Source organism: Centruroides vittatus, unplaced genomic scaffold (assembly GCF_030686945.1).
Source record: "Centruroides vittatus isolate TY-2023 unplaced genomic scaffold, ASM3068694v2 contig_460, whole genome shotgun sequence".
Classification (NCBI taxonomy): domain Eukaryota; kingdom Metazoa; phylum Arthropoda; class Arachnida; order Scorpiones; family Buthidae; genus Centruroides; species Centruroides vittatus.
The window spans coordinates 1,993,159-2,017,791 of NW_027122256.1; the positions used below are offsets into that span (position 1 = coordinate 1,993,159).

A 24,633-nucleotide genomic window follows, 5' to 3' on the forward strand; every position below is an offset into this window, starting at 1 on the left:
TATGCATGGCCCAAAATAAAAATTTTTCCTCCACTAGATGGAGTCTGTTCTTACAAGGGAAGGGTTATTTCAGGTTCCTCTCTCTTGCAGATGAGAACTCTTCAATTATCTGGCTATATGCTGAATCTCAATAGAACAGATCAAATTGCCATTGCTTAGAAACTGGGATGCATGTTCTAAAGCTGTCTTTGAGCTCTGCATTGATTAATGACCTCTGGGTATAAACAAATAATGTGTTTCAGGTTATGTCATCCTTAGTGAAGATGACAACAAATGGTAGTGTTAATACAAGTTGCCCTGTTCCCACTGAGAATGCTTTTTGCAATTTTGTGGTATTCTGTTGACAATTCCAATGAGTAATTAGTGACAAATAATGGTCCTCTTTGAGTAGTAATTAGTCTACAACCTTGTCCTGGTCTTCTGGGTACTGTTCCCATATTTTGGAATCTACTACTAAATCTGATAATGACAGACAACAGGCTATTGCAGATGCTGTTGTAGAGTTTGACCAACTTCTTATTGCCCATCATGCTACAGAATTTGATAAATCTTGCTGATGAGACATGGTTGAACATTCCTCAAAAAAAGTATAGCAGTATAATACTGATAAACCACAAAGCACTTTCCTCATACATAACTTTTACAGTGATAATTGTCTAAAGCTTCTGTATTATAAGTGTAATAGACATAAGAAGAAATTTTACATTCTCCCTTAATTTTGTTCAGGAAATATTTATTATATATATTAGGGGCAGTCAAATGAAAACGAGACAGACTATATAACAAACATGGCGTGGAAGTTGGTAACGCAGGTAGGCGTGTATATAAAAGAGCCCTCTATTGGGAATTGGGAAGAAACTTCTCAAACGTTCACCGCTGTGCCATTTGTCTGTTAGACGTGCTCAAAGTGTGGTCGGCGAGTCGTGTGCGTCCGACATCACTGTTGGAGGCCAGGAAAGAGGAACAGCGTGGTGTAGTGCATTTTTTGACTGCGAAGGGAGTGTCAAGAAGTGAAATTCATGCCCGAATGTCTGCTGTGTATGGCGAACACAGTATGTCACAAGTGTGAGTGAAATAAACAATTTCAAGAAGGTTGGGTGTCATTGAAAGTTGCATTCTGTTGCAAGATAATGCTTGCCCACTTGTTGCCAAGATTGTTTTGACTATGCTGCAGAAATTTCACTGGGAAGCACTTACATATCCTGTTCAGTCAGTAATTAGATGATGAGGATCTCTCCCCATGCAATTTCCATATTTTTGGATCCCTGAAGAAAGAGATTCGTGGCTGTCGATTTCCTTCGGACGAAGAGATGCACGCCTGGGTACAATCATGGTTCCATAGGCAACCGCAAACATTTTTCCACTACGGCATTGACCTTCTTGTCTCACAGTGGGATAAATGTATTAACAGTTATGGCGATTACTTTTGAAATAATAAACAGTTTACTTACTTTTTTCCCATCTGTCTCATTTTCATTTGACTGGCCCTAATATCTGCTCAACAAATTTCATTTCTTAACCTACACTTTCAATATTGTGTGTGTATGTATGTGGACATAATTGAATGTATACTGACTATTATATATATATTACCTGGCTTAATGCTGTAGGCAGTTGAGTTCGATAAGGAAAAAGCCAGATAACATAGAGTTTGACATGCCAGGCTGTAAAAGACATACCTTATCTTCACGTGTCTCATATGTGGTTTATTTTTCAGCTGTAATTTTTACAGTACCTGTGATAATGCTTTAATACCAAATTTTCAACAAATGCAAGCAGGTAAGATACCATGCAATTATGTCCATGAAATAATCATATATTTTATGAAAGTGTTTGTGATTGCATTTTTACCCATTATATATTTTTAAATATTTTGTACTGTTATTTTTATTATAATATAGTATTATTAAATAATTATTATTTTGTACTTTGTTTATATAAAAAAAAACTTTGACATGGCAGATCACAAGCTCTAGTGTATAATATACACTTTCAATATTATGATAGTGAAAATTGTAATATGAAATTATTTAATTGCATTTGCTAAAATTTTTTTACACAAGTATTTCTGGATTGCATTATCATTTCATATATAGAATTAAATTTGGAATATAGCTATAATTTTATTTTAAATTTTAAAACATAATAATATAACAAATTATACTGATTTTTGAAGTTATATTCTATTAAAATACTCTCATTTAAACAATGTAACAGATAATATTTGATTTATTTTTATGCCCAAAATAAGTTGATTTAATACGGTACATTAAATATGAATGTTAATTTATAAATTAACTATACATGTTTTAGCATATAAAATCTTATAATAAAATACTATGATTTTCTTCTTAAACTAATTTCAGATTTTTTGTTGTCTAAATAGGATGTTTATGCACTAAAATGGTATAATTCTTTGTCCGTCGTTTAGAGGTGAAAAGGGATTGACTTTGGCCCACATAATTGCATCATTTAGAGAAATGGCCAATTTACCTTTTTCTAAGAAAAATACTGGTCCCTAAAAATAAAAAATAACATTTGAAACAAACATATCAACAAACTTGTTTACAGAATTTATATGAATTATGATTACAAAATATACAAAGTATCCTCATAAAATTTTATGAGGATATTGTTGTAAATATTTTATTGTTGAATAATTTATACTTTATGATTTTGAATAAAGACAGCTAATATCATGTTTTTCAATAAATTATTATATTTGAATAGTTGGTCAGAAGGAATAATTATAAAAATTTGTTTTGTATACATACATTCAAAATGTTTAAGGAATATACATTGGCATGCAACCATCCAATCTTTTTTCTTTGTGTGTTACAGGCTTCTGACGTAAACAGAACAGCTTAATATGTGATAAAGGAAGCTGATAAAATATCCCCAGGAGAAGAGGCTAAGCCTAAGGACATTTATGCAGATATGATACAAATATTGAGAAAGATGCATTTTCATATAACTCAGTCAGGAAATACAGAATATTTAAGAGTGAAGATGAGCCTTATCCTGGCTGTTCTGTTGAAGTCATCCCCTAAGATGATGTAGACTTTGGTCCTGCTTAATGAGATTGTAGACAATGAACTATCATCCAAAAATAGCAGAGAAACTGGACTTGTGTCAAGAATTCGGAGAACTGAGGGGTCACGAAGGAGAAGGGATAGCTTGACCAGGGGATAGAGGAGAGAAAGATCCATCTTTCACCTTGGACATGTGTGGAATGGACGTAAAATTCACTGTGCTTGTGATCACCTTTCTTTTTAGTTCAATTATTGTATTCTTAACATTTGTGATATTACAAATTGGCACGGTTGACAGGATTTCAGTTCACAGCTGTATTTACATAGTCTTGAAGTAGAATCATGCTTTTCAAATTCTTGGTTCAGAAGATTGAAGACTCCTACATTATATCCCGACATCAACAATGGAAGGGGAAGTCAACCAAGAATTTCAAGGAATCGAAAATCATCTTTGTCAGTTTTTCAAACTGCTATCCGGATGATGAATTATTGGACACTATCTATTTCATTATCGGAGACAGAAGGTAAGCTCTATTTTAATAAAACTTTAATATGACCGGCAGCTTCGGACAGTTCGTCTGACCCGAAGTCGGATGTGTTGGCACAAATGGTTGAGTTGCAAAAGATATACATGAACCTACAAGCTGAGGCATTGAAGATTATGAACTCTTTTCAGCAAACCATTGGAAAAATGTCACTAAACTCATCTCATGATACATCAACATAAAAAAAATATGATGGAAAATCTGAGGAAGTGAGTATTTGGATAATTTCATACGAATATGTGTGTGCATCTCACAATTGGATTACAGATCAACAAAAGATCTGTAACCTTTGAAATTATTTGGAAGGAACTGCCATGAAATGGTACTTTTCTCGTGTATTAGATAGGGTCAGTGATAATTGAGAGGAATTATTTCTTAGTGTGTTCAGACAGAATTGGATCCAACTGTCCATATTAATGGGTGTGTGGGAATATTGTAGTGGTTCACTATTAGAATATTATTTTGAAAAACAACAGTGTTCCTCAATATCAGGATATGCAAGTTGGATACAAAGCTTTATAACCATGGTAATATGTGGACTACTGGTGGATATGCAAGCTTTTCTTCTATAACTAAATTTAAATGACAAAGAAGACTTGTGTGTCGGATTGAGCAAATTGGTACCTACCAAAAAATCATCACTGAAATCGAAAGTAGAGATGATAATATTCGTGATAACTGAAGTTTTGCCTCCGTGAATGAAATTGATAAAGGTGCCCCTTTCAGTAGTAACTATTTGGATGAGAATCTGGGAAATAGAGGAATCGGTAAACTCTCCCTTACTTGTTTTTTGCATCTTCCCTGACAAAATTATGATCTGTGACTAAACAATGATCCAATGATCCCCAAATTTTCTCAATGGAAGTGAATAATGTGCATTGTTTGGTTTTTCTAGATCCAGGATTCACAGTTAACCTAATTAGTCCTAAACTGGTAGATAAATGCAGATGAAAATCCCATCAGATACATACAGTCCTAAAATCATTGAATGGAGCACTTACTGTATATAAAAGTGTTTTGGCCACTATAAAGTTTAGAGACCAAACCCATCACATAGTCCATTTCCTTAATGATAATAGCTTCTATGATCTTTTGCTAGGGATTCATACAATGGGAAAACTAAATATCTGCTGGAATTTTGCTAAGCAGGAAGTTTATTAGTTAAAACAGACAGTTATTTTACAAAAAGACGACGTTTTGCGGCATTTTCTGGGCATTAATTAACCCGATTATACACGACCCCCTAAATTCACTGTTAATTTCAAAATAACCGATAGGATTTACATTTAAACACCTTTGTATCGGTTGTCTCGTGACAAATATCAGTGGTTAAGGACCAAAATAAAAGCTCTGTTAGCACAAGGCATAATAGAAGATACAACATCTCTTTGTGTTGTTCTTCCCAAAGGGAATGGTGATTATAGATTGGCTCATAACTATATGAAAATCAACAAAGTGACTGAATCCTTATCCCTTTCTTTAACTAGATGATAACATCAATGGATTTGGAGGATGTAAACATTTTACAAAATTAGACTTAAAGGATGGATTTTGGCAGATTGGAATTAGTGAGGAGACTAAAAAGTATACGGCTTTTGTCACTCCATTTGGGCATTATCTGTATACTCGTTTGCCTCAAGGTTGGAAAGATTCTCCAGCATTATTTCAAAAAGTTATGAATAAGGTACGGGGATCTCTTGGAAAATGAAAAAGTCTGGAATTATATCGGCAATATAAGCATAGGGGCTGATAATGAAAAGTAATGTGGAGCTCACTTATCAAGTATTAGAGAGATTATACAATGAAAACTTTGTTGCCATAAATTTGCTGTAACCGTCTATAACTCTTCTCAAGAATTTGATTTTATTTACATTAAATTCTGATTTATCTAGGTTTTATAACAGTTGATTGAAAAAGTTCTTAATATGCCTCAGCCCCATGATCTTCACGGGACTGACTGGACACTTCCGTGCCTTTATTCCGAATTATGCCGGTATTGTTTGACCTTCAGATTGACTTAAACAGAAAGACGTTCCCTTCGAGTGGACGAAAGAATGTGAACAAGCATATCAAAGATTGTAATATAGGATTCTATGTAATTCTTTGAATCAAACTCCTGATTGAAAGCTGAACTTTGAGTTTGTTCTGATGCAGCTCTATATTATATCAGTAGGACTCCAATGAAATTCGGGGAAGGCAACTATGAGTTATAGAACCAATCATATACTTTTACATCAGCACAACTGAAAAGGAGTGCTTAGCTGTGATCAAGGTGATTAAATATTTTCAGTTTCCTGGAGGGAAGGAAATTCACTGTGCATACCGATCACTAAGCACTTACCTTTTTAATGGGATTAAAAGAACTGAAAGGAAGGTTAGGTTGGTGGCAAGTCTTTCTACACACCTATGATATGAAAATTAACCATTGCACTGGAAAGGAATTAATAGATGCAGATGCCATCTCCAGATTGTGTCCCTGTGTGAAACCTATGCCAGTCCACCAAATTAACAAACACAAGAATAGTCGGTTGATTGCCTCGAAAGATACTCAAAACAGCATTATGAAATGGTACCATGATGGGTTTTGGAGGACTTATTACAAGTTAAGGGCATGGTTCTGGTGGCTAACATGAGACAAAGTATCCAACGTTACGTGCATTTACATTTACCAAAGGATTAGAAGGCCTCCACCAATAGGTATAGCCTTGGAAAGAGAAATATGAAGAGTTATAGAAGTTAGAAGAATGAAGAAAAGAATGACAGGAAAGTGTGAAATATGAGACTACAATATGCCACTCGAGAACCAATTGTATAACATCAATGAATACAAATTACAAACATATAGTTGTGTATAGAATGACTGCCTCTACAACTTGAGGCATTAGGAGCCCCATAACGGCTAACTTGCCTTGGTGCTCAACACACAAAACGCGTATGAACAGCCCCTTGGGGGGAAAACAGACAAAGCCCTCCATGGCTTAGGAGGTAACATAATAAAATAAAACGAAACAAATTAATACAGTTGTGTGTGTACACAAGACAAGGCCTCCATGGCTTTGGAGGTAACAAAAAAAAAGCGTGTGTACAATACACCAGTATATGAGAAGAGGCCCCCAACAGCTGTCTTGCTATGGGGCCAAAGCAAATGTGTATGTACCGCCTAGCTGTTATACTTTAGAATGTCCGTTGCTCTGATGAAAGTTTCAAGAGCCTGTAGGGTCTTTTGACTGGTGAAAAAGACTTTCAACTGGCATGGCCAGTGAAAACCATGGTCATACAGAGTGCTCGCTAAAATTCGTCTTTCGTGTTTGTATTTAGTGCACAAAAAGATGATATGCTGCACATCTTGATCGTCAGCTAGGGCACAAGGACATTTCCTATTCCTTTTGTTCAGGAAACACTTCAGGTATGCCTTGAAGTTCCCATACCCTGTAACGGTGGTAATGGAAGTTTGGATGGTAAAAAGACATGTGCCTCTTGTCCTGAATGCTTGGAAAAAATTTGAAGGCAAGTCTGCCTGTTTTTTCTGCTTCCCACCTCTGTTGCCAGAGTTGAGTCATGATGTTGTCTAGTTGGGACTTGACCAGGCTCGATGGAAGGGTGTTGAGAGAGATGGGTATGTCTGCCTTAGCCGCCTTTTTTGCAAGTAGGTCGGCTCGTTCGTTTCCGGTTATCCCAGAATGCCCTTTGACCCAGTTTAAGAGGATTTTTATCCCTTTTCCTCTAAGTAGCATCAGAAGGTTGATAATTTCTTGAACTATTGTTAACTTTGTGCGTAGTTTCCTGATTTGGGCTAGGGCCGTTTTACTATCACTGGTAGTTAAAATTCTTGATTGTCCGAACGGAAGGCATAAAGCTCCAAAATATATAGGCTGCTCTATAATAAAAACTCTGCTCTACACTTTAAAACTGCTTCTTATCTAGATATTCGTTAAAAGTAATCTTGCAAACCTTTCAATTATTTCTAAATAAAAGGGTTCAACAATAAAGAAACTTTGTGTCATCGTCGGCCACATCCAGTTATCATTCCTCACACCTCTTTCTATCCAGAATTCGAATTCAACGTCATATCGACATCACACTATTTTAAGTTTTAATAACAATATGAAACACACCATTAAAGAATATATTTATAATTTTTAAGTTATAGGCATTTTGGAATTCAATGGTTTGATACGTATTGTCTTATTTCTGAACATCGGCTTGTCTCTGATATATTGCAACGCCTTCAAAATAGCCAAACTTTCGGCTTGGTTGTTTGAGCATTGCATTCCTAGCTTGAAACAGGCCTGGTAAATTGATTTTCTGGAAGTGTTATTAACAACTAATGCACACCCAACTCCCTCGGCAGATTTCGACCCGTCAATAAACACATTGTTCGTTTTGTCATTTATTGCTGGTGCCTCGGTAATTTTCGGGTTTGGTTCAGCAGGGTGAATTATGTTAGCCTTTTGCTGTGCGTCCAGGCCGTAGTTCTGGATGTCTTTTATAAGTTCCTCCATAGAAGCAGGGACAATGGGAGTTTGAATGCTGTTTGCCCTTTGACCTAAAAGTTGGTATTTCCAATATAATTTTAAAAGTTTTAGGTCTAGTGGTAGAATGTTTGAAATTACTTGCAATGCGTTCGTTGGGCTTGTTCTGTATGCTTTAGCTATCAATATTAAACTCGTTTGTTGGATAGAGTTAAGGCGTTTCTTAATGTTTTGCTTGTTGGCGGCTTCTCCCCAGATCTCCGCCCCATAAGTAATGGCCGGTTCAATTGCACATTTATAGATTGTCTGGCTAGTCTTAGAATTTATTCCCCACATGTTCCGGGCGATGCAGTGTAGGGAGTGAGCCATCGTAACTGCCTTGTTGTGGATGTGGCTGATGTGTGATTTCCATGTTAAAGTCTTGTCAATCTTCAGACCTAAGTATTTGATGTCTGAGTTATGTTTAATCGCCCAGGCAGTTCAATTGCTGGTTTCTTTTTAAGAGGGTGATGCCGTGGGAAAAGTATACTTGCGCATTTAGCTGGGTTGATTATCAGTTTTTTCTTTTCTGCCCACAAGTTTACGATTTTTAGAAGTTTGTTCATCTGATTCTGTAAGACTTCTTGGTTTTTGTGTGACATCAGTATCATCGTATCGTCAACAAATCCTAATATATCTATAGTAGTGTCCACTAAGGAGTTTTCTTGGAGTTTGAAAATATCATTATATTGTGCAAGCCACAGTATTGGCCCAGACCTAGAGCCCTGTGGGCACCCTCTGTCTATATTTCTCATAATGACTTTGGAGCCGAGCATTATGCTTGCCTTTCTTTCCATAAGAAAACTCTTATAGACCTCGTAGATGTTTTTAGGGCAATTTGTGTCTTTTAGTGCTGAGAGGATAGCCGGCCACCACGCGTGGTCGAATGCCCCTTGAAAATCGATCGATACTGCCACTGTATGTCTGTCGTTTCGTTTTGTGCTCCTTATCACCTCGATCATTTGGTGTAGTGCCATAATCGTACTCTTGTTTTTACGGAATCCGTGCTGGTTGGTGTGGAGAAAATTGGTCTTTTTCACTTTAAATTCCAGTCTTTTACATATTAAGGCATCAAGGATTTTTCCAAAAATTGGTAGTAGGGTTATAGGGCGAAAGTCCTTCACTGTTACACTAGTTCTTGTTTGGGCTTTAGGTATGAGCTTGATTTCAGCCCATTTTGGGAAAATACTGGAATTGGAATCAGCTTTGGAAAAATACTGGAATTGAAAACATTTGTTGTAATGTTACGTGCAGAGCTTCAGAAACGTAGTGAAGAAGCAGGAATGACTAGCATATATAGCTTCGTCTATGACCACTAGAAATGATTTAAAGCTATGAAGGAGACTGTTCGTAGTGGCATTGTGAAAATGTTATATGAACTGAATTTGTATATAAATGAGCAAAAATTATTGTATTAGGGAATTTATATGAAATTGATTTCATGTCATTAATAAATTACATGCTTGCTGCTGTTGAAGCATGATCTAAAATCTGATTCAAATTTGTATGATTCTGGGTAAAGGCACTAAAAATGACTTCGTTAAAAAACAATTTAGCAACTTCAGCACTGATAATGCAACAGCTGATTTAAAGCAGAAGTCAAAATTCAAGATAGTTTCAACAAAGAACAAAATATTTGTAAAATTTTTTAGACTAGAGAACATGTCGCAACTAAAAACTTTTTTATTAAATTATAATTTTTGTCATAAGTATAAACTTTGAAAAAGTTTACAAATGAAATCTTCATTGGACGAACTGTAAAAGTGTCCTCTTTCATTGTTATTTCCTGATGGTGTTCAAAGGGACAATGAAAGAGGACACTTTTACAGTTCATTCAATGAAAATTTCATTTGTAAACTTTTTCAAAAATTATAATATTGAAAATAGCCAATAACATCAGCTAGAATTTTGTCATTACCAAGTAAACATTTGATTTATACAAAAAAAGTGTTTACAAACTGCAAAGCAGCTGTTTCATCCAAAAACACAAATTTTTTAAAGTGACCCCCAGCTGTTTTTGCATGTTCCAAATGTGCATATGTTAATCATCTATATTATAGACTATTATTGGAACACCTGTTTGAATAATAATTAAGCACTACACATGAAATCAATCCAAGAACCACCAAGAGCTACAAGACCAGCAAGAACTACAAAAATCTAGATTTTTGTAGTTCTTGCTGGATATTGATTTCATGTGTAGTGTTTAATTATAATTACATTAAAACTTACTTATAATTGATATTTGCTCAAAATATATTTAAAATGCTTAAAAAATTCCCTGATATTTACAAGTTTTCAAATGAATAGTTTAGAACTCTAACAATATATTATACCTGAAGTGGCTGTTTTGTGAGATAACACTTGTGCTGGTCTGAATGACGAGGTAGATGAGAGCCTGTTACTTTAGTTACACCAACATCCAAAATTTTTTTTTCATTTATCCTGCACATTAGATTATTATATACATCTGGTTTTTCAGGACAATAACTAAATAAACAAATAAGTAATACACTTCATTAATTATTTTTTTAAAATTCAAATCTGTAAAACATATTAAAAATTTAAGAAAATAGAATAAGTATAGTGGTATCCCAGTACTTGAACTTAATTCATCCAGAAGGCTGTTTGAGTGCCAATCTGTTCAGATACTGAACAAGCTTTTCCCATAAGGAATCATATAAAATAGATTCCTTTCCAGATCTCCAAAAATACATATAAACTTGTTAAAATATTTTCATTAAGTCTAGCAAAGAACACACATAGAAAACCTAAAAAAAACTAAACACAATAAATAGATGAAATAAAGTGCAGATTTATTCTTGCTTTACTTGTAACTTTAGAGAGTTGATGGCATATGTGAAAGGTGGTGAGGAAAGTGAAGAGGAAGAGAGATGTTATTGTTTGCAAGATGAAATCCTTTTCATGAAAATAGCAGGTATCTATGTTTTTGGGATTCTATCACTTTTCAGTCTTCTTGTAATTTCTTCTGAGACATACTGGGTCTCTCTCACACAAAAGCAAATTTCATTAGATAGGTTTTTAGTATGTGTTTTAATATGTTTCTGAAGTGAGACATATCATTGTCATTCAGTAAGTTTATGACACAGTTCCCTCCATTTTGCACAATTTGTTTTATAAGAGCAGTAGAGACATCTACCTTCCCTTCTCTGAAGATATTTCCTCAGCTAGCATTTGTTGCTGCTCCTTTTGTAGGTCCTGCAGTTCTTTCTTGATGAGCTCTGTTTTGTCCTCCTCTACATTATCATCATTGTCACTGTCTCCAAATCCATGGACTTGCTGAGAGAGACAGTATCTTCCACAATAGGCATCCTACAGGTATCATCATTAAATCCGAAAAATGGTGTGTGTCATATGAGATGTACCAATTCTAGAGTAGACTTAAGGTGTTTGGCAGAGTCCAAAAAAACCTGCAGATAGGAGTGTGCCCATCTGGGATTTTATATGAGAAGGTTATAAGAAAACTTGAGAATACAGTGCTTCTGGACTATTCCAACCAGATTTTATTATATACTAAATATGTGGATGATATTTTGATAATGTGGAAAAGTAAACCAAACCTTGATGCATTTCTTATGTCCCTAAACTCACTGACATATTTCTTGGCAGCATCTTTGTCAGAACTGGCAGCCTCCCAAATTTCTCAAACCATCCGTGACTAGCTTTAAACACTTCACTGTCTATATTGCCATTTTTTCCAGGCATATTTTTCAAGAGATCAGAATGCAGTTGTTTTATCTTTGTTCAAATAGTTGGTGATAGTGTTTCTGATACTATTAACTGTTTTTCATTGATCCAAATCAACAACAATTTCTCAACTTTAATTGTTTGTGATGTTTGTTTCACAATTGCTCTGTCCTTTAGCAACACTGACTTGATTTACTGAAACAAAATGTGAAATAAAAAGTTAAAAATAAGCCAATGTCTCCAGAAAAAAAGCATAATATACCTGACATGCATGAGTTTCAGAAAGAATATAACTCATCTAAACAGTAAAAACATGTTTGTAATATATCTTCTCCATACACATTACAAACTTCAAACATGTCAAATATGGTGTTAAAAATTCTCTTCAGGAAATTTTGAAATAAAGGATATACAATTGTGGGTACCGGGAGGTAGGATGTGATTGTACCTCCTTTTTCCAGTTAACAGGTTGATGAGACCTGCCCACAGTCAAGGATGGCAGTTTTGCTGGAGTTATGCATTATGCGAGTGGGTCCGATGATAAAGCGGCGACAATATTCAAATAATTGACATCGATGGAATAACAGACAAAAATTTATTAAGAACCTGGATTATCAAATACAATTGAGAGATACATCGCTTTACCTAATACAGGGGGGGGGGGTCCCTGAGAGAGAGTTCACAAAGATTGGGAATTCATACCTAGTTGTCGAGCGAAGATGTCCTTGGTGTTCGGTGGTTTGGAATAGTGGCGGGGCGATGCTTGGTATTTGTCTCCAGGGTGATCTTTTTTCGGGACAGACACTGTGTAACAGGAACTCTCCCCTTTCCCTCTCTCTGTTCCCCTTTTTATATCGTTGGTCACGTTACTCCTTTTTTGCCAACCACCACAATTTGGAATTTAGTTCCTTGTGATTCATTTCTGAATCTGTGGGAAAAGTGCGATAAAATGTTTTATTGTTATTTTTAGTTACAGTGAATTTGAACTTTCACACAATGTATGGGGCACTCAAGCTGTCAACAAAGAAAAATTGTTTAAGATCACAAGTTCACAAGTTATTTGTCAATTTTTATGTGTCACAGACATGAAATGTTTTGTTTCAACAATACATCAACTTGGTTTATCTTCTTCATACAAACTTATACTTGATCCAGTTTGTTTTTTCACATGATGATTGGGTTTTGTATGCATTATGTTTTGCAACTATTCCAACTCTAGAGCTTCAGCTTACTTTTATTTTAACTTTAGTTATTTTTTATGGATGACAAAATTAATTTATGACAAAAATGAGTAACTAAAAATGTTTCTTATTGAAAGCATTTTAGCAGGTTGTGTTTGTTCAGCTGAGTGCTAAGCAAACTGTCGACTACTGAAAGTGATTCCTCCCCTTAATATACTGAATTGTTCAAGTATCGAAGTACCACTGTATTAAGAAATTAATTTATAACTGATTAAACATGAAAAATAAATATTCAAGAATTTAATGTTATTTACAATTTTCAGCTAGTTCATTAACTTAATTAATATCAAAACTAAGTCTGCCAAAAACTTTTTAGCAGAATAATATAATGACAATAAAAAGTAACCAAATTAATAATTACTTTTTCTATATTTTTCAACATATAGAATATTATTAACAATTTCTTGAAACAGAATCACAGTTCCAAGCCTTTATTAAAAAATTAGTCTAAAATTTATCTTCAAAGGTGCTACAAGACAGCACAGAAAAAAGTAGTCTTGGTCTAATTTGAATCTCTGGTGCTAGTGCATTGCATGGAGTGAGCAAACTGTATCAATTGAGTGAATATTGGTGTCCTGTATTGTGCAAGATAACATATACCATATTTTACAGACTATAAGACACACTTTTTTCTTCGAAAAATTGCCTCCAAAATTCAGGTGCATCTTATAGATATTTTTTAAAAAAAATTGCTTAAAAATTAAGGTGCATCTTATAGTCTGTAAAATATGGTACAATGCAGGAACTGAGGGACATTATCAGCCATACAATTGATGTCATTATGTTATGCCAGGTGTTCCTAAACATGATTTGATGTATGCAGCTATGTATAAATGTGACAGATGTCACTTTCAACACCATCTATGATGGTGATACCAGCAGTTAACTGCTGTGTTTATTACTGTATTATTTTCTGTTTCTGCTATGCTATGAATGGGCTAATTTTTTTAGTGCTATCCTGTAAAGTTCAAACTGTCATAGAAAGACATTGTGATATTCAAATTATTGTTATTCATATTATGAAGTTATAGTTACAATTTTTCAAAACAATTACGCTAAATTACAAATTACAATAAATTATTTTTACATATAATAATCTAGGTAATTTTAAAATTCATACTTTTTGAGTTCAGATCTGTGTAACTTCCATACTGCCAATTCTGAAACCAAAAGCTCTTTATCGAATGGTAAATTGGATAACTGAACTTTGTCTAATAATTCTCTGAAAAAATTATTTTGTTATTTCATTAAAGAATAAAATATAAAAAACATGCAGTGTTATTTACTGTATAACTTGCAATTCTTATGTATTTGCTGAAAACTTTTTCATGTACTCACATTGCAACTGATATAAGAGATCCAACAATTGGATAATATCCATGACACATTGCCATAATGCCACCAATATATGATGAATATAAAAGTAATTCAGAGCAATGTCTAGAAACAGAAGAAAAACTGTTTTATTTCCAATGATTTACAATTAACATAAAATGATTTAAAACAAAATTCAATTTAAATCCTAGGTAATAAAGTTTCTATAAATTTTAGAAACTTTGGTACATTATATCGTATATGATAAATAAATTTTATAATTAATGATAATAATTCTACTAATATGATTTTCATTATCACAACAAACACTTAGATAGGCATTAAAATACATCACTATTTTTTTTTATTCTAAAAATTAGTTAGCACATGCTCATATAGAGTAGAATATATCAGAAAGATTTTTATATCTCATAAAATATCTAGTGGGTATAAAATAAAATTATCATTTTAATATATGCACATAGAAAATAAATTATTGATTTTGTATGGTTTCTTGAAGGATGAGGATTTTTAATAAACATTTTTCAGATATAAAGTTTTATTGTATAAAGCACTAATTTGTTTTTCATTTGTATAGAAGAGTTAAACTACGTCTACAGTCAGTCTTTATCTAACTCATCTTCTTATGTACTGATTACTTATGTAAAGCTAAAAAGTATTACAGTGCATATGTATTAACATCCAAAAGTTTCCAGCCTGATCCTAATGTACTGGAGAAAAATATAAAGAACCTATACTAAAAAACAATTTACTTTTTATGTCAATACATTCCTTACAACACTATTGACAGTTCTAAACCCATATAAAAATAGACCAAATCCTTCTCTTCAAACTGTGCCATTCTTTCATCTTGAATTTTTTCTCTGCAAATTTGATTGCAATTTTGAAAGCAAATAACAATTTCTTCAGCCAGTTCAGTGCTATAATGTAAGGTGGGTGATTAATTTCTTGAATTTGAATTTTTGAATAACAGCCTTTGCAAGAATTGATATGTGTATCAGGTATTATCATGTAACAACAAACAGTAAGACAACTTCCCATATCAGATTTCTTTAATGATATTCCTCAATTAATTCACGTAAGAAGCATAACATTCTCCAGTGACAGTGGTATTGTGTTCTTTGAAAACAGTCCGAAGGATTCCTTCAGAATCCCAAGAACTTGTTGCCCTGATCTTCTTTTGAAATTGTGTTTCATTTTTGCTTTCTTGGGTCATGCAGAATCAGGATAATGCCATTCTATCAATTTTCTTTTTGATAATGGATAAAGAACCACACTTTCATCTCTAGTAACAATTGATTCAATAATATCTTTCTCTTGACCTTCATAAGAGAGAAAAACTGTAACATCTGACTCTATTCCTTTTGAACTGAAAAAAGAAGCTTCAGTGCATATCTTACACTGAACTTATTCGTACCAAAATATTTTTGTAGGATTAGTGGTAGATTGTATTTTTGATGCAAACATCTGGCTGTTAAATCTTTGGTCTTTACCTACTTATCAATACTGAGAGAAAGAAGTTATGAAAGACATTTTCTTCAGTAACTGCTTCAGATGAGTTTTCCTGAAGTAATTTTTCTCATTGAACTCTTCCTAATTGGAATTGTTTTGCCTATTCTTTTACACTGGATTATGAAAAACTATCCATAAATAGCATCCCGGTGCTCTTTAAACAAAATTTGAAAATTTACTCCAATTATGTGTGTTAAGTCTACAATACTTCAGTAATGAATTAAGAGATTTCAATAAAATTTTCATTTGAATTTACTAACAGATAAACTGATCAGCCACCTATTGTCTAAAGGAATTAGGCCAGAAACTTTTGGACCTTACTACCTGTATGTATATGCATATAATACAGTAACAAAATAGTATTTATATAAATACTAATTATAAAAATGTTAAATTATATTAAATTAATTTTGAAATATTCTTCATTTTTCATAAACATAAAGATATATTTATTATAATTATTTACTTATGTAATATAAATAAAAATTAAAACATTAAGTAATACAATTGAATGATGACATAGATAGAAATGTGAAAAACTAAATTTGTGTGTGTCAGTTCTTGTCCTTTTATTATTTTATTATTCAATATTTATCAGACAAAACATGATAAAATAAACAGAAAACTGTCTTCATTATCAACTAGTCATTAAAAATATCATCATCATTATTATTATTATAAATAATTGTTTTAATGTAAATTTTGCTTAAAAATGACTTCTAAAACAATATTTTAAAAAGTTTAAGCAGCTTTTATTAGTTTAACAAACAATTTCCATATAAACTTACACGAGGTTCCAGAAGTTGAGGAATCACACACCAGAAAAATTAAATTTTGTCTTCTTGTATAAAAGGAAAAAAATAATAATAATTGTATTTTGTAAAAACGACTAAAAAAAAAAAGGAAAGAGGAAAATAGAAAATTTCATGTCCATAAAAGGATATGTTTGAAGAAAATTATTCATTTGCCTTAATTTGAGAAGTACATTTTTCTAAGAATTAAGTCCTAAGATCGAACATCTTCAATGGGGATCGAATTGTCAGTCAGTGTTGACTCATCCCACCATCTGTTTTTGGTCTCATGACATTTTGTAATGAGAGTGGGGACCAATTGGAAAGCGGAGGTGAGTCGGACTCGACCTATTGGAATGTTCGATCTGAGACTCAAAACAAAAAGTTATAAAAATTCAATTTTTGCGGATATGGAGAGCTGCTCTCTTGTGCTACTCCTGCCTTTAAAGGATTATCCTCATTGCAGATTAAGTATTCTCTTTGAACTTCCTAACTACATCCTGGGGTTTGACTCCTGTGAAAACATTGGAGAACTTTCCTCTTTGGACTTTCGTCCTCCGGAAAAAGGGACCCAGAAGATTTGGCCTCCGCCACGTGTTAAAAGTGTATTATTATTGTAAGATACTTTTTTGTTAAAATAAACCAGATAAGTTTCTCCAGTCACAAACAGTTGTCTCTGTGTCCAATGTTCCCCACCACTCGGACATCCTGTCGATACTCACGGTTTGGTGACCTCACACTTATTCACCCCAAAAACTGCTTTCCTGATGCCCATATCTATTATCTTAGCCCTTACGTGTTCATACAACATTAACAGTCAAATAAAAATATTCACACCTTTAAGAATAGCTATAAGGAAATATATTGATATTTTCTGAACACACCTCATCTTTTGAGTAAAAGTTAACACTTCGCATATCTAGAAGATATATATGATTATTATATTAAATATTTTATTCTATATTAAACAGATTATTGTCAGAAAATAACAAGATTTCTTAAAGGTGTGATTTTTAACAAAATATGTAATTCTTTATTTTGACTTTTAATGTCCCTGAAGATGGTTTGTAGGAAGAGAAAGTGCTATGATAATAAAGATGTGATCTCTGGAAAAGTTTTTGTTGTTGTGAATAATTTATTAGTGTAACTAAACTTATTTACCATTTATTTAAACAGAATATTGTATTAAGTAATCATTCATCTATAGTATTTATTACTGTAAAAATTATTTTAAACTTAAAATTTATGCCATTATATTTATTCTAACTTACATTTCATTAATAGAATCATGAAGAACATGCATTCTAGTTGCTGCAAGTAATTGCAACATATCCCATACTTCATTTAATTTCCAATGTGCTACTGAAAGCTTTTCTACATAAAAAGAAAGTTAATAAATTTCAAATACATACTGTAAAGCAAGTTTTTATAATATTAAAATATATATATATATAATAATTAGAGGACAATCTGATATTATTTAATAATCCTTTAACTATAACAGGCCATGGCTTCAAAAAAGAATTGACATTAATTGCTTGAAAGTCTTTTATATACACTGAATGACAAAAAAAATAATGCACCAGGAAGGACTTGTTGGATTTGAATAAAAATTGGTATGTGACATTGTCATAGCTAGACAGGTATATGATTGCAACCATAAAGCAAAAACTATACTTTATTGTGCAGTAATGTTCAATACAGTGCAGGCACTAATATCCTGTTGGGCTGCCTCTAGTGTGGATATAAGCCTTGGCATGGAGGCATAAAGGTTCCATATAATGTTCTGTGGCATATCTGTCCACGCATGATGCAACTGGGACTCAAGATACGTCAGATCCCGTGGCTGTCGCAGCTAGCGTCCCAGGTAGTCCCACACATGTTCGATTAACGATAAATCTGGAGATTGTGCAGGCCAAGGAAGTGTGGCAATGTTATGTAGGCATGCTTGGGAGACCGCTGCAGTGTGTGGCTGGGCATTATTCTGCTGGAATATGCCTGTCGAAAGTCCCGCCATGAGGGGCAACACATGTGGTCAGAGGATGTATTGCACATATCGTTGGGCTGTGAGGGTAGTACGCATGACAACTAGAGGTGTCCTACTGTCATATGTTACGGCTCCCCACACCATAACACCAGGGGTTGGGCCTGTGTGCCGCTCCACAGCATAGGCTGGATTGATGCCTTGACCAGCGGGCCACCATACCCTCACACAGCCATCGTCAGCCCCCAAACAAAAGCGGGATTTGTCGCTGAAGACAATATGCTGCCAGTCGGTAGCTGTCCATGATTGTCGTGCAAGACACCACTGCAGATGGAGGCGTTGGTGGGTGGCTGTTAACGGTAGAACACATACTGGGTGTCAGGAGACCAATCCGCCTTCTACTAAGCACCTGGAAATGGTGCGGCTGGATACACGGTTTTGTAACACAGGTGCCACTGCTGCATGAATGGTAGACGACAAAGCTGTAAGCGCTATCTGTGCTTGACGTACAATGAGATGATCCTCCCGCCTGGTGGTCTGTCGATAGTGTCCGGAGCCTGTTTGCCGTTCATGCGTTCCCCTACATACCCACTGCTCATAACACATCCTAACAGTTCCATCAGAACGGTTCAGACGGCAGCCAATCCAGCAATATGACCATTATCCTTCTCTCAATCCAATGATGCGACCTCTCTCAAACACACTTAACTGAGTGTAAGGCCATCGAATGTGTCATAGAGGCATGTCTGTCACTCAACGAAGTCACAACCATCAACACAAGTGCAGGACATATGCACAAGTCATCACAGAGTGAAGATCCTTACGTAATCCGTTACGATCTTTACGATGATCCGTCTCGAGTTGGGTTTTATGACTCAAGAATGTCCGTAAGATGGTTCGAGGAAAGCTACACTTCTACACTCAGCAAGTGAATATTTACAGTTTATTTACACAACAAATATTTACAGGATGTACAAGTTCGACAACATTACATACACTATGCAACAAGGATGTGGTATCTCACGTCGGCTTGTCTACTGAGGGCTGTTATACTCCGGGGAACTCAGGTCGCTTTTCGGAGATGGCTCAACCGCGTGGCCGTCCTGTCTCTGCACTAACCCTTCTCAGAGGACTTTCTAAGAGGAGAACGCTCTCTCTACACCTCAAAGGCTTACCTAGTGTCAGAGACTACCACGTGCTCCGGTCTCTCGCCCCTTCTCCCCGTTTCTCTTGCCACCCTTACCTTTTAGGGGATTCTACGGCGACCACTTGCGACCTTCTTTTCCCCTGGGAGCTTCCAAAGACATCCGCCCTCCTCCGAACGACGTAGCTTACAAACGCGTCCGTCCCTTGTTTACGTTTTACAAGTCAACCAACACGTAGCAAACACATTGACATGTACCATAAATGAAGACGTTACTCTCATTGTTGTTCCCAGCCGTTTATAGCTCCAAACCCCAGGTGGGGCTAATTATCTCGGTTGCGTGGCTTTTCGACCTACAACGCTAAAAGCGGACCTTTACACCTCCCACCGACAAGGTTCAAACTGCGCTTCACAAAAGCCAGTTTGACCTAAACAATACCACCACGACATACGACAATTTTTACCATACAAATTGTTTTGTTACGCTACATTTCCTCCTTTTCTATTATGAGGATCAAGTTACTATAGATAATAAACTATACTAATAATACACAATATCTAACATTTTACAGAAAAAATATTTACACAGTCAATACAATTTTCGGCAAATTGTCCCGTCACATTGTATTCAGAATCGCCTGGTAGATACTGATTACATCTATCCGAAGGATTTAATACCGAAATTAAACTGCCTTGTCTGTACGATCTGGAGGTTCCGGGTTGCTCTTGACCTCCAGTCTGGATAGGACGTCGATATCATTGCGATTTTTCCCTCTTCTGTGCGCGACCTTTACCTTACTATCCCGTGATATCAATGCCCTAGGGACCAATTGCTCTCTATGAGGCGTGCGGTCAACTAGCCGAAGGGGAACGCATGCCTGCTGACTATGACCCACCCTGCAATAATTTCTAACATCGCCCTTTTTATTTATTGTAGGGCTTGTCCTATTTCCTCCGTTTAATTCCGCAACCGTAACATTCGTGACTGGTTTCCGTCACCTATTCGTTTTCGTCCGCCCGGCTCTCCTTAAAACGCAATAATCGGCTGCCGAAAGTAATGCATCTGTACTGCAGCTAAGCTCGTCAGTTAATGCACAAGTTATCAAAGCTGGAGTGTAATCATTTTTTTTTTTACTCGACCTCCCTTCTAGCCTTACAGGGATCGTTGCTAACGTTGCTGATACCTGCTGCCCAAATGCGCTGATTAACTTAACCTTTCTTGCTGCCCGCGACACGTAACCGGGTACTACAGATTTCCTAATTACCGTCATATCCACCCCCGTGTCCACTATTGCAGAAAATTTATTACCTTTACAAGTGAGCAGGAGATTTTCGTTTATACTAACGGGCACGTTTCTGCTGATCGTTTTTCTGTTCACCTTTACCCTGGCTATTAGCTGCTCGTCCAATTCTACTGTTTCGTCTATTTTAACCGCTCGCGTTGCCTTAAACTTCGGTCCTTCCTCTTTGATATGTCTCCGAGGACAATCCCTTCTGAGATGTCCCGTTTGATCACAGATATAACATCTCATTTTTGATCCTCCGTTGTTCGCGCTCATACCCCCAGTCCCAGTGACTGTTCTATCTCTTTCGGATTCAGATATGCCTCTAAAGTCACCCTTTCCTACAGCCTCCGCATGCTTATCTGCGTACCTGGCTATCTCTTCCGGTGGGAACCAGCCCTTACCTTCTTGCAACAAAACGTAACGCTTAGTGTTGGCATCTAGCTTAGTCTTAAGATGATCCGAGACGACTAGTTTTGTTAGTTGCCCAAATGAATCTACGCCTCTACTATTCAGATAGTATCGATAGAGGCTAGCCTAGCCGCGAATTGGGGCCACTGTTTCTTTACTTCCCTTTTCGGAGGAATTGAACTCTTTGAGGTATTCAGCAGCAGACAGTCTTAGTTCGTCTAGTATGAACTGTTTTAAAGTTTGGTAGTCCCTAATTTCGACTGCCGTTAGCCTATTCAACACTGTCTTACATTTCTCGGATAGCACCGTTAAAACTAGCTGCCCCTGGAGTTCTTCCGGTACATCATACGTCTGTAAAACTACCTCTATGGCACGAAACCACGACGGTACTTCCGCCTCCTTGTCTGGCATTTTAGGTAAAGCCCATCTGATTTTTCTAGCTAGACTATCCAAGTTATCTCCCAGCTCAGAGTTATTACTAGTCCTAGATCCACTTCGTAGACGATCTCTTTCTAACTCTATTTCACTCTTCCTAACTTCTATTTCAGCTAGTCTAATTTGTAGGCGTAATTTCTCTACCTCGTCTGACTCATGCCCTTCTACTTTGTTCTGATTATCCATAACCTCGACTTCGGAGTCCAAAATTTCCCTTTCCGGCTCCGTATCCATTTCCTGGGATTGCCCAAGATCAGCCCGACCTCCCTGATCCTCAGAACATTCTGAATACAAATAATCAAGAACAACTTACCAATGTTGAGTTCTGTTCCGCCTTGATTTCCGGCTACTCTTCCTTCCATAAGTATCCAAAGTTCTCAACTATCTTAAATGTGGGCTCAGTACTTTTCTGTCGTCTTGCGAGAATCTCCTGAAGATTTGCAAGAATATCCTGTCGAAGACTGCGCCAGTGAAGATCCTTACGTAATCTGTTACGATCTTTACGATGATCCGTCTCGAGTTGGGTTTTATGACTCAAGAATGTCCGTAAGATGGTTCGAGGAAAGCTACACCTCTACACTCAGCAAGTGAATATTTACAGTTTATTTACACAACAAATATTTACAGGATGTACAAGTTCGACAACATTACATACACTATGCAACAAGGATGTGGTATCTCACGTCGGCTTGTCTACTGGGGGCTGTTATACTCCGGGGAACTCAGGTCTCTTTTCGGAGATGGCTCAACCGCGTGGCCGTCCTGTCTCTGCACTAACCCTTCTCAGAGGACTTTCTAAGAGGAGAACGCTCTCTCTACACCTCAAAGGCTTACCTAGTGTCAGAGACTACCACGTGCTCCGGTCTCTCGCCCCTTCTCCCCGTTTCTCTCGACACCCTTACCTTTTAGGGGATTCTACGGCGACCACTTGCGACCAATAGGGTCCTTCTTTTCCCCTGGGAGCTTCCAAAAACGTCCGGCCTCCTCCGAACGACGTAGCTTACAAACACGTCTGTCCCTTGTTTACGTTTTACAAGTCGACCAACACGTGGCAAACACATTGACATGTACCATAAATGAAGACGCTACTCTCTTTGTTGTTCCCAGCCGTTTATAGCTCCAAACCCCAGGTGGGGCTAATTATCTCAGTCGCGTAGCTTTTCGACCTACAACGCTAAAAGCGGACCTTTACACACAGCATGCACCTTTATACCAGACAGAGAAAGCACTTTTCTACCCTCTGGTGGCGATACAACACAAGAACCTGATCCCAAAAGCTAATCATTTTTATATCTAGCTATGATGATGCAACATACCAATTTTTATTCAAATCCAACAAGTCCTTCATGGTGCGTTATTTTTTTTGTTGTCCAGTGTATCAATTTTTGATAATCATCGTCTGGTGGGTCAATAAGTTTCCTCCAAAACCAAAACAAATTTATCAATAAATTAATAGCAAGGGGAGTCTTCCTAATTCCATTCTCAGTGCAAGTCTTGAGACAGATCTATTAATATGGAACACCTGCTTAAAGTAGAACAACTGTATTGTCTCAAATTTTTCCACTAAGAGATCACTCCAAACTGGAAAAGCATAAAAAATACTTGGTCCAATCAAGGAATCAAATAATTTAAAATAATTATTGAAGATGCTTTTAACTTTAACAAATAACTTGATGATATTGGAGATTTTAGCTCTTGCATCAAGTTAACCTTTATTTAAGCGATAGGAAAATGTATCCTGTGAAGAAAAATAGATACCTTGATATTTAAAATTTGGCACAATTTCCAATTTATGGTTTTCTAAACTGAAATTGACTGTATTTTTTAAGTTTACCACCTCTACAAAAAATCATATTCTTGGAGATATTGTGAAGATAATCGATTGGCAATTAATTCAGAAAAGACAAAGCTTGAGTCTCTCCCTAAGCACAGAAGCTGAATTAGCCAAGAGGACGACATCAGCAGCATAAAAGAGAGAGTTAATTTCAACATGAGAAGATAATGCTATCATAAAGCTTTGACCTCTCAGATGGTCAGGAAGATCATTCAAAAACAAAACAAAAAAGGATACAACTCAACAGTTCTCCTTGAAATAGCCCTCTATTGGACTCAACATAATCAGTACAAAATGAAAAAGCCTCTATAAAATATCTAGTATTAGAAAAAAAGACTCTTAAGTAAATTAACAAAAAATGCAGAAAGACCAATACTCCTAAGCTTATACTAGAACAAATCATGATCAACTGTATTGAAAGTTTTCTTGAGATCAATAAAAGCAGTATATAATTTCCCTCATTTCCTTGAAAGTGATATTTGAGTAAGACCAATCAAAATAAACAAATTGTATTTGATGCCTCTATTTTTGATAAAAGCTCCTTGAAAAGATGTAACAATATTAAACTTATTCATCCAATTCCAGAGATGATTTGCCATAATAGTTGAAAAAAACCTTTCTATTAGGTAAACCAGAAAGTAATGTCATTTCTGTACATGTCAATACTTGTTTATCATTTATCAGCTCATTGTGTACTTCAAAACCATGCTAAAGACATTTTAAGGTTAAAGTGACATGTAAATAATTAAATCTTAATTTTTTTTTGCAATTTTGGGTGAAATGGCTAGCCAAATACCAGAAGAGGTACATATCTGGCATTGTATGCTTTTTGAGTTTCACAACGGTAGTAATGCAACAGTTGCTACC

At 35.6% G+C, this 24,633-nt stretch overlaps 1 protein-coding gene across 2 annotated transcripts in view; it reads right to left on the reverse strand.

Moving 5' to 3' along the window:
- Nucleotides 1-2,284: 2,284 nt before the first annotated feature.
- Nucleotides 2,285-24,633, reverse strand: part of LOC136977537 (WD repeat-containing protein 17-like) — a 116,217-nt gene continuing 93,868 nt past the window's right edge. For both annotated transcript variants that reach the window (XM_067273032.1, XM_067273031.1), the window contains exons 23-27: nt 17,947-18,049; nt 14,376-14,477; nt 14,158-14,259; nt 10,425-10,578; nt 2,285-2,518 (exon numbers count right to left, since the gene is read on the reverse strand). In XM_067273032.1, the coding sequence (XP_067129133.1) occupies nt 2,399-2,518; nt 10,425-10,578; nt 14,158-14,259; nt 14,376-14,477; nt 17,947-18,049 (581 nt within the window). In that variant the 3' untranslated portion in view covers nt 2,285-2,398. The remainder of the gene's footprint in view (nt 2,519-10,424; nt 10,579-14,157; nt 14,260-14,375; nt 14,478-17,946; nt 18,050-24,633) is intronic.